The 13,398-nt window shown below is 48.0% G+C and overlaps 1 protein-coding gene across 1 annotated transcript in view; it reads right to left on the bottom strand.

The window, feature by feature from the left end:
- Positions 1–1,771: 1,771 nt before the first annotated feature.
- The window catches only part of grm7 (glutamate metabotropic receptor 7), an 84,290-nt gene continuing 72,663 nt past the window's right edge, over positions 1,772–13,398 (bottom strand). Inside the window, exons 9-10 of the mRNA XM_040204326.2 lie at positions 5,506–5,752; positions 1,772–3,522 (exon numbers count right to left, since the gene is read on the bottom strand). Of these exons, the coding sequence (XP_040060260.2) occupies positions 3,473–3,522; positions 5,506–5,752 (297 nt within the window). The 3' untranslated portion in view covers positions 1,772–3,472. The remainder of the gene's footprint in view (positions 3,523–5,505; positions 5,753–13,398) is intronic.

Here is a 13,398-nt window from a genome sequence, read left to right as displayed (position 1 = left end):
ATTACGTTATTTTTGTCCAGATATTCGGTCACACTCTTCAGTTTGTAAATTGTACTCGTTGCCGTTGATCTCCAAACAACCATTCTGGGGGGGGGGGGGGGGGGGGGGGGTCTTCATGCCAGTTAACAAGCATGGAGAGAAGAAGGAGAACATTTCTGCTGCTGCTTCTCTTTTCTGGGAACTTTCCCAAATCACAGCTTCATCTGGAAAATCATTGAAATCACACAGCAGCTCCAACGAGACGAGCCGGCTCACTGAAACCGCTTCCCAACACACTACGTTAATAGTGCAAACGTCCCTTGGTATTAATTTAATACAACAACAATCGACGGGACTGTGCGTAAACAACAACAAAGTGGCGTTTATCTTAGAGACGATGCTCATTGGGGGGATTAATTAAGGCTTTACAGCGTCATAAAAGCAGCCGTGTTGTTGTGAACCCCCCCCCTCCATAACCAGCTTCCAGTCCGATTAGTCGCCACCGAACCAATTAGTGTAACTGGGAGGACGAGATGCCAGCGGGCGCGTTCGGCCTCCGATTCCCAGCAGGAGAAAAGCTCTTTGTGGCCACTGCTGCTGCACAATTATAGAAAATAAAGGTTTCTCCACTTCAAAGTACTGCAATGGTTGAAAAGGGCAAACTGGCATCAATTAGATAATATTTGCAAGAAATGAACGAGTAAACAACATTTGTAATATAAACCAATGAGTCATATTAACGCATGAGAACTCATTCTCACCAAGAACTGTGAGCAAGTCCTCGTTTTATCAGTAGATAAATGACGCACTGTGTTAGACACTCAAATGGCTGGATGTGCCACGGCAGCACGGACCCCCCAGCAGGCCGGTGTTTGTGTCCCGTGGGACAATCGACCTGCCTGGTTGATGTCGTCCATCAGACCAGAGTCTCCGTGTGATCCACACGAGCTGTTCTGGTTTTGTTGCGTAAGTAAACACAGGAATGAAGCAGTTAGAAAGTCGACTGCGTGTTTCTCGATGTCTCCTGTGAATACGGCGGCTTCTTTGGTGTTTTGGTTCTACGCTCCGTAGAAAACTGCCCAGTTGCTGGAGACTTTTAATTAATAACTTAAGGAAAGAAAGTTTTTCTCTCTGATTTACATTGACGTCCAAACGTCGTCCAGCGAGGTTTGAAACACAGAGAGTTGAGTAAAGCTGAAGCTGTGATCACGTCAGTTTCCCACTGAAGCCCGTGTGACGCGTTCGCTTTATCCTGCAGCTCGTCATCGACTGAAGATGGCGTCTTCCTTCAGACCTCCTTCAGACCTCCATCTCCTCCATCAGACCTCCATCTCCTCCGTCAGACCTCCTTCAGACCTCCATCTCCTCCATCAGACCTCCATCTCCTCCGTCAGACCTCCTTCAGACCTCCATCTCCTCCATCAGACCTCCATCTTCTCCTTCAGACCTCCATCTCCTCCATCAGACCTCCATCTCCTCCTGTGTCTCGGTGCAGAGGGTGAAGCTTTGTAGAAGAGCACAGTGGCCTTCAGCATCGTTACGGTGTTTTTTTTATTGATAATAAAGGGGGGGGATGAGGGGGAGTAAGGGGGGGTCAGGAGGGTGAGGGGGGGTCAGGGGGGAGTGAGAGGGGGGTCAGGGGGGGGATGAGGGGGGGTCGAGATGGGGTCAGGAGGGTGAGGGGGGGTCGTGGTTCTGATGCGTGAATCAAATATTCCTCAAGCTCATTAAAGCGAGTCAGACACGAGCACCAACACTGCGTTTCCTCGGGGGAACAAATCTAAGAAAATAAGCAAATGTTTCTTTTTATTTCATGTCTCGGACAACAACACAGAGAGTTGCATGAGCGGCCGAATGTAAAACCTCTCGCACGACATCGGCACATAAGCAGCGAGGGCGACATTAATATAACAGGTACAAACAGTAGAAAACATACATGCTTCCTCTTTGTGGATTTTCTCTCTTTTAAATATATAATCATCTTGTTTCCATGGCTTCCAGGAACGTAAAGAGAGAAAGAAATAAAACTAACAGAAAATAAAGAAACGGTACAATTCAGAGCAGACGGGCGGAATCGACTCTTCAGAGGATTTCGTTATTTTCGTAACTTTTTTTCTCATTTTTTTGGATTCAACATCGAACACATCGGGCATGCATTGACAACCTCGACATCAACACCCTTTAGTCGTATCAGCGGCTTCTTCTTAAAGTCGACTACAACACCGCCAAGGGTCGTCGTCGTCGTGAGCATCAGCACACACCTACAAAGCAGAGGAAGCGTGTGTGCCGGTGGAGGAGGAACACGCGTGTTGTGGTGGGAACGCGTTCATCACACAAACAAGTCAAACCGCTCAAACAAAAAAACGCCTTTAAATCACCACCGTTTATTTTTTCGCGGCTTCGTGTCCACTGAGGATTTTTTTCTTTTTTTTTTCTCCACCACGTCAGAAAACTCAGATACGACCTCGAGCTCGTCGCCTGAAACGAGGCGAGTAGCTGTCAGTTAAGGGGGACGGCACAGGTTCTGTGTCTTATGTCCACATTGCTCGCCCGGACCCCTGAAGTCGGGCCCGAGCGGTTCTTTTCAGGCAGGCGGCCGTGGGGCGAGGTAAAGATGTGCGAGCTGAACGGGAGCCGCGCATGCAGGCGTCCCAGCGTCTGGGCGCCGCCGGGTCCACGTCAGTCTGCAGAGAGAGACACAAATCATGGAGGACACGGAAAACATTTCAGCCGAACGGACGGAGGGCGACACACGCGAGCCGCCCCGACTTTCCAACCCTTCAGGACTGCTCGACGCCGGCTCCCCGCGACTCGCGGCGCGAACGGCGTGACCCCCTTCCGACCCGAACGCGACCCGTCCACAAATCACGGAGTCAAAAGAGCACAGCCGGCCTGCAGGTCGACGTCAGTCTTTGTGGCGTCAGCGTGACGCCGGCGTCAAAGCGAAGGAGGCGGCTTCAACAAAAAACACACTGCGCAACGCCGCGGCCGCCGCCGCCTCGGGAAGGAGAAGGAAATCAATAAAAGGGACAACCAGAGGGACACTTAAGCGCTGAAGAACCACACACACACACACGGAGGACGGGGAAGGTCCCGAAAACTTGCAGGTGGGAAGTACATTGAAGGACGAGAGGAGGCGGGGCTTCGTAAAAAGCGGTCTGACCGCCGCCGTTTGACATCAAGGGCAGAGAGAGAGTCGACGCGGCGTCTTTTTTCCGGGGGCGTCTTCGCCCTCCGAGCTCCCTCGCGTCTCTCTGAGTGAGTGAAGGTCCAGAGGAAAAAGTCCCGCGAGGCTTTTCTTCAGCGTCCGTAAGTCTGCTGGTGGGCGATGGAGCACATGAGACCATAGAACTAAACAACAACAAGGAGAAAAAACCCTCTTCTCTGCCGCTTCTTCTTCTTCTTTTCCGGCTCTCCGGTTCCTCGCTCAGCAGGGCCGGAGAACCAGGCGCCTCCGACGTCGCTCGCGTTTCAGGCCGGCGCTCGGACGCCGTTAGATCACCAGGTCGTTGTAGCTCACAAACTTCTTCTTTGCTGCCGGACCTTAAAAAAAGAGAAAGAAGAGACCAAACTGGTGTTCAGTGTCGTGAAGGTGAAGTGATCAGTGATTAAATGATTGCAGAGTTTAAAAGGAGAGTTATGGACTCTGGAAGGGAAGCGAATGCCTCAGAGATTCAGCTGGTTTTTCTCTCACAATTCGGTGTTGTTCAGTGAGGAGATTCGTCACAGAGTCACAACTCAAAAGAAAAAATCTGCAGCCGAAGACAAAACAAAACAAGTGAAACGCGTCTTTTCTCTTCAGGAAGATTTTACTACTTTAAAATGAAATCCCACCAAAATAAAATAGGTGGATCAGATCTGGTTCCCTCCCGTTGATCATCTCACGACCCCTCAGACCTGTACAGGACCCATCGGAGGGGCCCGACCCCTTAGGTTGGGAACCACTGGACTAACTAACTAAACTCCACACGGCGCCGATGCTTCAGACCGACGACCTCAGGAGGTCAGACTTATTTTTACTGCTGACTTTGTTGAATCAGAAATGGGGCAAAAGTAGACAGCTGTCTGAGGTCGAGACAAACTCTATGAATACTGGTATGAATACGTGCATGAAGCGTCGATGTGGTATAAATACAACGTCTCTGCTGTATTTGTACACGCATGATGTCATTAGATGTTGTAGTTTACCGCTGATTCAGACAAAGAAACCCTTTAAAGATCGCTTGCAGGTTCTATCACGGATAGATCACATGTTTCATAAAGCCGTGATATGCAGGAATAAAGTTCTACGCCACTTGCTTTGTATTTGCTGCATAAAGTTCACATTTAAAACCATTAAGCTCAGAAGAAATACATCTATTCTACCACACAAGCCCCTCGACGTCCCCCACGTTACGTCATATCCTGTCTGTGAGTTAGAAAGGCTTATCCCCAAAGCCATGAAGGCAGCGGAGGGATTTCAGTGCTGGGGGGTTAAAGGGGGGTGGGGGGGCTTGTAAGAGCAGCCGGGTCTATAGAGGTTTTGCCTTTGTTGTGTCAGCAATCAGCGTTTTGGAGAAAGGCCGGAGAGTCCTTGTGAGAGCAGAATCAGAGGGATTTGGCCTTTGAAGAGCGGCGAGCAGTAGAAGCCTTTGTGGGGGGGGGGGGGGGATCAGCTGAGAGGGGGGGGGGTCAGCTGAGAGGGGGGGGGGATCAGCTGAGAGGGGGGGAGGTCAGCTGAGAGGGGGGGGGGGGGGGACTGAGCTGCAGTCTGCTGACGCAGCGGCGTGTGACCGGCAGGACGGCTCATGGGCCGTGTGTTTGCTGCTCGTGGTTTTTCTTTCTTTCTTACGGAATGAAATAGACCGATAAACGAGGACAGGTGATGATTTAGAATTCCGCCTTTTGAAAGTCGGAAATAACCAACTAACACGTAAGATAATTAGAACGATACTACTACAAAAGTGGTATTTTGGTCGACGTCCCTGAGAAACCCAAAAGTTGTCATTTGTGCACTTTTTATTCCTCGAACACACAAATTGAAGCGTTTTTCTTTGAATTCCTTTCTTTGCATTTGGATTTCCTTCAGAGCAGGAAAGCAAACAAAGATACTGTTACTTTTAATGTTAATTTAAATTCAGCATAATTGTTACAAGAGGAAATGAAGCTTCACAGAAAAAAGTTGCTATATTTGTTTCCAAATATAACAGAAATATTTGAAATATTTTGCCACTTGCAGACATGAGAGGGGCGTCAATCAGAGAAAAACGACTTTCACTCTAAAGTATTTCTGTGTTTTCAGTCCAGGTATTCAGAGAGGTTAATTCACTTAATCTCACCCCTCACTCTTCACATTCAAATCCAGTCCAGAAGGATGTGCAATAAACACACGGTTGGGCGAGTAAGATAATGACGCGTTGTTACGCGTTGTTACGTTCCAATAGATTCCCACTGGCGTTACGGCTCCTTTAACCCGTATGTGACTCGTTCATTCAGCCTTCCCCTCATCAAGGTCCCGGCTGGGGCCGAGCCGAGGCGTGGACTTACTGTTGGGGTCGACGCTCTCGCACAGCTCCGTCTTGGCCTCGCCGTTGGGCCGGTCGCTGGCCTTGTGGGAGAGGCGGGACGACATGGTGGCGGCCGTGGCGACGGCCTTGAAGGAGCGTTTCCTCTTCTGCACGTTGAGCTCCGGGTGGAAGAGGATGACGTAGACTTTGGGCATGTAGAGCATCCCGAGGGCCACGGACGCACTCAGGTTCATGGAGATGGTGAGCGTGGTCGTCTGGATGTACAGCTGGGCGAGAAGAGGGGGGGGGGGGGGGGGGTGTCAATCAGCGTGTAGCCCCGCCCTAAAGCGTCCCCTGATAAACTCATGTTTACAATGTTTACTGAGGGAATAAATCAAGAGAGAAGTAGAGTCATTTCCTCATAGACGTCTATGGGAGCAGAGGAGTCGCCCCCTGCTGGTCACTACAGAGAAGTAGAGTCATTTCCTCATAGACGTCTATGGGAGCAGAGGAGTCGCCCCCTGCTGGTCACTACAGAGAAGTAGAGTCATTTCCTCATAGACGTCTATGGGAGCAGAGGAGTCGCCCCCTGCTGGTCACTACAGAGAAGTAGAGTCATTTCCTCATAGACGTCTATGGGAGCAGAGGAGTCGCCCCCTGCTGGTCACTACAGAGAAGTAGAGTCATTTCCTCATAGACGTCTATGGGAGCAGAGGAGTCGCCCCCTGCTGGTCACTACAGAGAAGTAGAGTCATTTCCTCATAGACGTCTATGGGAGCAGAGGAGTCGCCCCCTGCTGGTCACTACAGAGAAGTAGAGTCATTTCCTCATAGACGTCTATGGGAGCAGAGGAGTCGCCCCCTGCTGGTCACTACACAGAAGTAGAGTCATTTTCTTCACATACATTTATATATTCATTCCACTAATGACTGAGATTTGAAGCAATCATAGCAACTGCTTCACCAAACTGTTGTATTCATCGTATTCGTGCAAATGAAACAACACAACGGTTCTTAGTTTAAGATGTGTGTGATTATTAACTGCATCCAGTCTTTTCAAAAAGACACACCGAAAGCCACTCAGTTATGTTTCGGGGGGTTAAGGTAGGTACATAACATTCAAATAATGTGGGATGTCTACAAAATCATCTGTGGGTCGGGTGCATGGATCGATGTTATCAGACAAAAGGTCATTTCAGATTGACAAAGTATTTGTTAAATAAATAATTACAAAACACTTTGAGGGGCTTTGCACTCTCTATGTGTCACTAGATTTACCTGAAAGTTGTAGTGATCAGCATCGCTAAAGATTACAATTTATATCTGCAGCTTCAAATACGCTTTAATTAGACACGAGCTCTGAAGTCTTCTCCCATCAGTGACTCATCAGATACGGAAGAAAAACTAAACAACTACAACACTCCGATTCCATCTGTCCACCTGCGTCTTGTTTCAACACTAATCGTGTATTTGTATATCTGCGTTTAGCTTTTTCCGTTTCTATGTCAGCCATTGTCAGAAAGCGTCACCGGAGCCGTGAGGACAGATAAAGAGATGAACCGCAGCCTCTTTAATCAGGACGTCCCTCCGAGAGGGAAAGAAAAAACAGATTGTTTTCTTGTTATCGGGCGATGGAGCGACGAGACGAGCAGATGAAGCTGAGCGCCGGACCGCGGCGAGGTTAAGTGGCTCATTTATCTGGTGAGCCGCTGCGGTCCGACAGTTATCTAAAAACATAATAAACAAAGCATCACATTAAAGCAAACCGCGCTGCTTCCTTGGAAGTAATTTCAGGGTTGAAAAAAGATCTCCGCTGGTGAAACATACATTTAGGGAAGTACTGTCTCTTTACAACCACAACTCAGTAGCACGATGTGGAGCGTCGCAAAGGTTCCTGATGAGGGTTTTCTTCTTATGTGGCTTTGCACTGTTTTTGCTCTGGTAAACAGTAAATATTCTCATTGTGACGCCAAAACGTCCCTGAATGCAACTTTCCAATCACATAAAAACCAAACAAAAAGCTGATTTTTCATCGAGTCCGATTTATTAAATGTCTGTTGGGTCTGTGTCCATCCTGTCCATTCTGAAGACAGACCATATAAGGTATGTGTCCATCCTGTCCATTCTAAGACAGACCATATAAGGTATGTGTCCATCCTGTCCATTCCAAAGACAGACCATATAAGGCATGTGTCCATCCTGTCCATTCTAAAGACAGACCATATAAGGTATGTGTCCATCCTGTCCATTCCAAAGACAGACCATATAAGGTATGTGTCCATCCTGTCCATTCCAAAGACAGACCATATACGGTCTGTGTCCATCCTGTCCATTCTAAAGACAGACCATATAAGGTATGTGTCCATCCTGTCCATTCCAAAGACAGACCATATAAGGTATGTGTCCATCCTGTCCATTCCAAAGACAGACCATATACGGTCTGTGTCCATCCTGTCCATTCTGAAGACAGACCATATAAGGCATGTGTCCATCCTGTCCATTCTAAAGACAGACCATATACGGTATGTGTCCATCCTGTCCATTCTGAAGACAGACCATATAAGGTATGTGTCCATCCTGTCCATTCCAAAGACAGACCATATAAGGTATGTGTCCATCCTGTCCATTCTAAAGACAGACCATATAAGGTATGTGTCCATCCTGTCCATTCCAAAGACAGACCATATAAGGTATGTGTCCATCCTAAAGACAGACCATATAAGGTATGTGTCCATCCTGTCCATTCTGAAGACAGACCATATAAGGTATGTGTCCATCCTGTCCATTCTGAAGACAGACCATATAAGGTATGTGTCCATTCTGTCCATTCTGAAGACAGACCATATAAGGTATGTGTCCATCCTAAAGACAGACCATATAAGGTATGTGTCCATCCTGTCCATTCCAAAGACAGACCATATAAGGTATGTGTCCATCCTAAAGACAGACCATATAAGGTATGTGTCCATCCTGTCCATTCTGAAGACAGACCATATAAGGTATGTGTCCATCCTGTCCATTCTGAAGACAGACCATATAAGGTATGTGTCCATCCTAAAGACAGACCATATAAGGTATGTGTCCATCCTGTCCATTCCAAAGACAGACCATAAAAGGTATGTGTCCATCCTAAAGACAGACCATATAAGGTATGTGTCCATCCTGTCCATTCCAAACACAGACCATATAAGGCATGTGTCCATCCTGTCCATTCTGAAGACAGACCATATAAGGTATGTGTCCATCCTGTCCATTCTGAAGACAGACCATATAAGGCATGTGTTCATCCTGTCCATTCTGAAGACAGAACATATAAGGTATGTGTCCATCCTGTCCATTCTGAAGATAGACCATATAAGGTATGTGTCCATCCTGTCCATTCCAAAGACAGACCATAAAAGGTATGTGTCCATCCTAAAGACAGACCATATAAGGTATGTGTCCATCCTGTCCATTCCAAACACAGACCATATAAGGCATGTGTCCATCCTGTCCATTCTGAAGACAGACCATATAAGGTATGTGTCCATCCTGTCCATTCTGAAGACAGACCATATAAGGCATGTGTTCATCCTGTCCATTCTGAAGACAGAACATATAAGGTATGTGTTCATCCTGTCCATTCTGAAGACAGACCATATAAGGTATGTGTCTCGGTCAAACCACCCTGAAAGGTGTCATCAGGTCCCAGATGTTCCAACATCTCATCGCATCATCACACGCCTTCACACGGGCGCAAACCGAGTCCGTTAATTTGACTTCCCCGGTATCTCTTAGTGGGGGGCAGGGAGGGAGGGAGGGTGAGGGGGGGTCTCATTAGGACTCCGCTCTGTGACAGAAACCATTCGATGTGGGAGGAGAAGAAGACACTCTTGCATGCTGGGAAAGATCAGCCGTCAGCAGCAGCAGCAGCTACACAACCTTCTTTTGCTGTCTTTTTTTAGAGGCGGTTAAAATGAGATAATTCTAGTGATCAAATGTAGATATAAATATATAGAGCTGTAATTCTCCCGGGGCGAGATGTCATTATAGGAGCTCAAACATGGATAAGATGTATTCATGTATTATTGGGGGGAACGTCACTGTTTCCTCGGACACGGTGTCATTTTCATGAAAGCATTAATATGAACACTTTATTTGGCTCCATATGGAGGCAAACAATCTACAGTAAGAGAAGTGGAGTCATTTTCTCATAGACTTCTATGGCACCAGAGGAGTCGCCCCCTGCTGGTCACTGGAGAGAATGCATGTTGTAAGACCTCCTGCTGTCAGTACCCTTTCTAACAATGAGGATTATGTGCTGCAGTTGTTGATCTCATGTCGCCGATGCTGCTGTAAATACACTGTCTGTGTGATTTGAGTGAAGGCCTGAGACACCATTAGGATATTGGATGTGCATGAAGCAGGATTCTATTACGCGTTGGTAGCTCAGTGGATCCTGCGTGCTAACGTGACATGAAGGAACCTGTGTTCACTGACCTACATACGCGCTCCTGTTCCGCAGCAGATGAAGCTTTTAATATTCATGCCTACAAATGTATGAGCAGGTCAGAGACCTCGCGGAATATTGTAATTCAGATTAAAAGATACAAAGCGTGCAATTTATCAGAATCTATTATTGAGGATGAGGAAAGAAAGAAAGTATGAGTCAACCCACTAATTTGATTACGTCATGTTTTGTGTTTTATTTTGTTAACTTAGTAGAAGGATTTACAAAATAAAAGAAACAATTTTTATCAGTGTTTTTTTATCAGAAAGTTGAACCGCATTTTTGGATTTTTATTTTTCTCTTTGTCTTTTATTATCGCCGGTGTAATTGATCATTTTCTCTCATGAAGCACTTTGAGCCACATCTTCTGTCATAAAAGGTTCATAAAACAAACGCTTCTTCTTCCTTTTATTACTATTATCATTGTTATTTATTCTTTGTGCTGATGCAACAACACATTTCCCTGCTGGGGACCAATGAAGGATTCTCTCCCGTAGAACTCCCCTCTTCTGTTACAAAGAGATGAACACCAGGAGCTTTAAGGTCAGAAATAAAAGGGAATCCATCTGTCGGGCCCCGAGCGGAGGATCCTTCAACTGGCGCCGTGAAGCCTGGAGCCCCTGATGGGCCTGTGAGCGCCGTCCCCGGTGGGTAACGAGCGGTCGGCGCTGCCAGGTTCCCTGAAGTAACCACGGGGCGCGGCGTCCGTCCCTGAAGTACACACAGGGCGCGGCGTCCGTCCCTGAAGTACACACGGGGCGCGGCGTCCGTCCCTGAAGTACACACGGGGCGCGGCGTCCGTCCCTGAAGTACACACAGGGCGCGGCGTCCGTCCCTGGGGTGCAAAGATCACTCACAGAGGAGCCGGTTGCTCCCGTTCAGCCCGTTCAGCCCTCGTGGCCTCCGGCTGATTCGTGAGCAGTCGAGTGTGATGAACGTGTTGCAGGACGCTTCCCGTCACATCGGCTCCTTTGATTAGATTCACTGCATTTGGAATGTTTGGGTATTTAGCCGGTTATGCTCCTCTTACCCTCCTCCGCTCCTATAAAACGTAAAGACTGTATCAAGTCGAGGGCGGCGGAGGCATTAAACATCCTTCAGATGCTCGGCTGTCTTTAAGAACGAGGACATAAAAAGAGCTGCAGAACTAGTTTCTGTTGACGTGAGACGCTGAAAGCGTAAAGAGCTTTAAATGGAGCCCACAAACCGCCGAGCTCAGCACGCACGTTACGTAACCCAGACACCGTCGCTCTCCCACAGGCCTCATGAACGTATCACGAGGATTGCTCACAGGACGGAATCCACTCGGTCCTCTTTTGCTTTTGGCCACTTACTGTGTGGAGGCGCGATGCCGAACTCTGCAGCACAGATTAAGAACATTTAGGGAGACTGTGACCTACTTCACCTACGTCCCTCCTTCACTGTCCACTTATCACTGTGCTCCGGTGGCTGTTACACCAACATAAAACGAAAGGGCGCAAGTTCAGTAGAGAACAGACACATTGACGCACAAGAACACACACAGGAGGAGATAAGAATAATGAATAGAGTCGGTGGGAGAGCAGACCGGCTGTGGAACAGCAGCAGTTTGTGGAACTTAAGGGAAGGAGTTGGAAAGAAAGAAAAGGTGAGAGTGAAAGCGAGAGGAAAAGAGGGAGGAGGAGGAGGAGGAGGAGGAGGAGGAGGAGGAGGGGGATGACAGGGCCGACATAGGGAAGGAGGAAGAGTCGGAGAGACAGACGAGTGGGGAGGAGAAGGTTAAGTGGACGAGACAGCAGCAGAATGGAAAGTCCGAAGGCAGCTGAGGTGGGAGAGATGTAAAAGATGAATGAAGGAGAGCGTGAGGAGTCAGAGAGAGAGAGGGGAAGGAGGGGGAGGAGGGGGAGGAGGGAGGGGAGGGAGGATGGGGAGGAGGGGGAGGAGGGGGAGGAGGGAGGAGGGGGAGGAGGGGGAGGAGGGTTCTTAAGAGGCCTCGGACAGCAGCAGGAGATTGATGGCAAAGAGAGTGTTGCTCACGATGGAAAAAAAGAAAGATGTCAGAGAAAGTCGAGAGAGATGGATTAGAGGGGTCTGGAGGCGGGAGGAGGGGGAGGAGGCGGGAGAGGAGGAGGAGGAGGAGGAGGCATTAAGACAGGGAAACGTAACAGAACTACGGGGGGAGGTACTAGATTTTAGTTGAGATTTAAATGAATAACACAAAGCGGAGCAAAGTAGAAATACAACGTGAAGAACTTTTAATGTTCAGTTTACAGTGTGAGATGAAGGAGGAGGAGGGGATGGAGGAGGGATGAAGGAGGAGGGGATGGAGGTGGGGGAGGAGGAGGAGGGGATGGAGGTGGGGGAGGAGGAGGAGGTTTCATCAAAAACCATGTGAGAGAACTTTCACTACTTCACTGGTCCACTTCAACAGCCCTGCTGCTCATCTCCATGTTCCATCTAAAGGAATAAAAGCTGCTGGACACTTTGAGCAGCAGCATCACGTGCACGTGCACAGATGCACGTGCACGGCTCAGGGGTCCAGAGATGAGTAACTTGCTGCTGCACAGCTGGGCCACAACAAGAGGTCGTGTTCACGTTTAATAATGTTAAAAACAAGCTCTGATCACAGCAGCTGCACCACGTACAAGTGTGTGTGAGTGTGTGTGTGTAGTGTGTGTGTGTAGTGTGTAGTGAGTGTGTGTGTGTAGTGTGTAGTGAGTGTGTGTGTGTGTGTAGTGTGTGTGTGTGTGTGTGTGTAGTGTGTGTGTGTGTAGTGTGTGTGTGTAGTGTGTAGTGAGTGTGTGTGTGTAGTGTGTAGTGAGTGTGTGTGTGTGTGTAGTGTGTGTGTGTGTTTTCAGTATCCAGTGTAACTTAACGGTGACCCTGAAATAATCAATAAAGTGCAAATTAAGAAAATCATAGTTGAGTTTAAATGTGTGTATTTAATAAATATTATTAACAGTAACAATTTCCTGGTTTTAATATAGTAAGAAATACGATTAGACCTCTTCTGAAAAGAAAGAACCTGTTGAGGTTTTTCAATTAACTTTCTGTTCAAACTATACAGCACAAACTAGACTCTATTTTATTCACGTGCTAAGCTACGTGCTAAGCCACGTGCTAAGCTACGTGCACCGCCAGAGTGGTGAGGTGGAAAGGAGCTATTTTTCTCTCCTCTAGGACATTTCATCAGAAGAAGGATGAGCGGAGCAGCAATGGCCACGGAAGGAAAGACGCGACGATACTCTGAGGAGACGAGGGAAGAAGACATGAGAGAGGAGGAGTCAATACTAGGAGGTGATGACAGGCGAGGGAGGAAGGAAAGGAAACAGGCACAAACACGAGAGTGCGAGTGACAGCTGGGCTCCATGGTAACGCCGCTCTGACAGGGGGCGGGGCTTAACACAGTGAACAGGCTTTTCAACTGTGATCAATTATTGCACAACGGCCTCTTCTTCTGACGCCT

The sequence above is a fragment of the Gasterosteus aculeatus genome, chromosome 17 (assembly GCF_964276395.1).
Source record: "Gasterosteus aculeatus chromosome 17, fGasAcu3.hap1.1, whole genome shotgun sequence".
Lineage (NCBI taxonomy): Eukaryota > Metazoa > Chordata > Actinopteri > Perciformes > Gasterosteidae > Gasterosteus > Gasterosteus aculeatus.
Note: the sequence above shows the minus strand (reverse complement) of the source record. Positions and strands in the feature narration are given on the sequence as shown.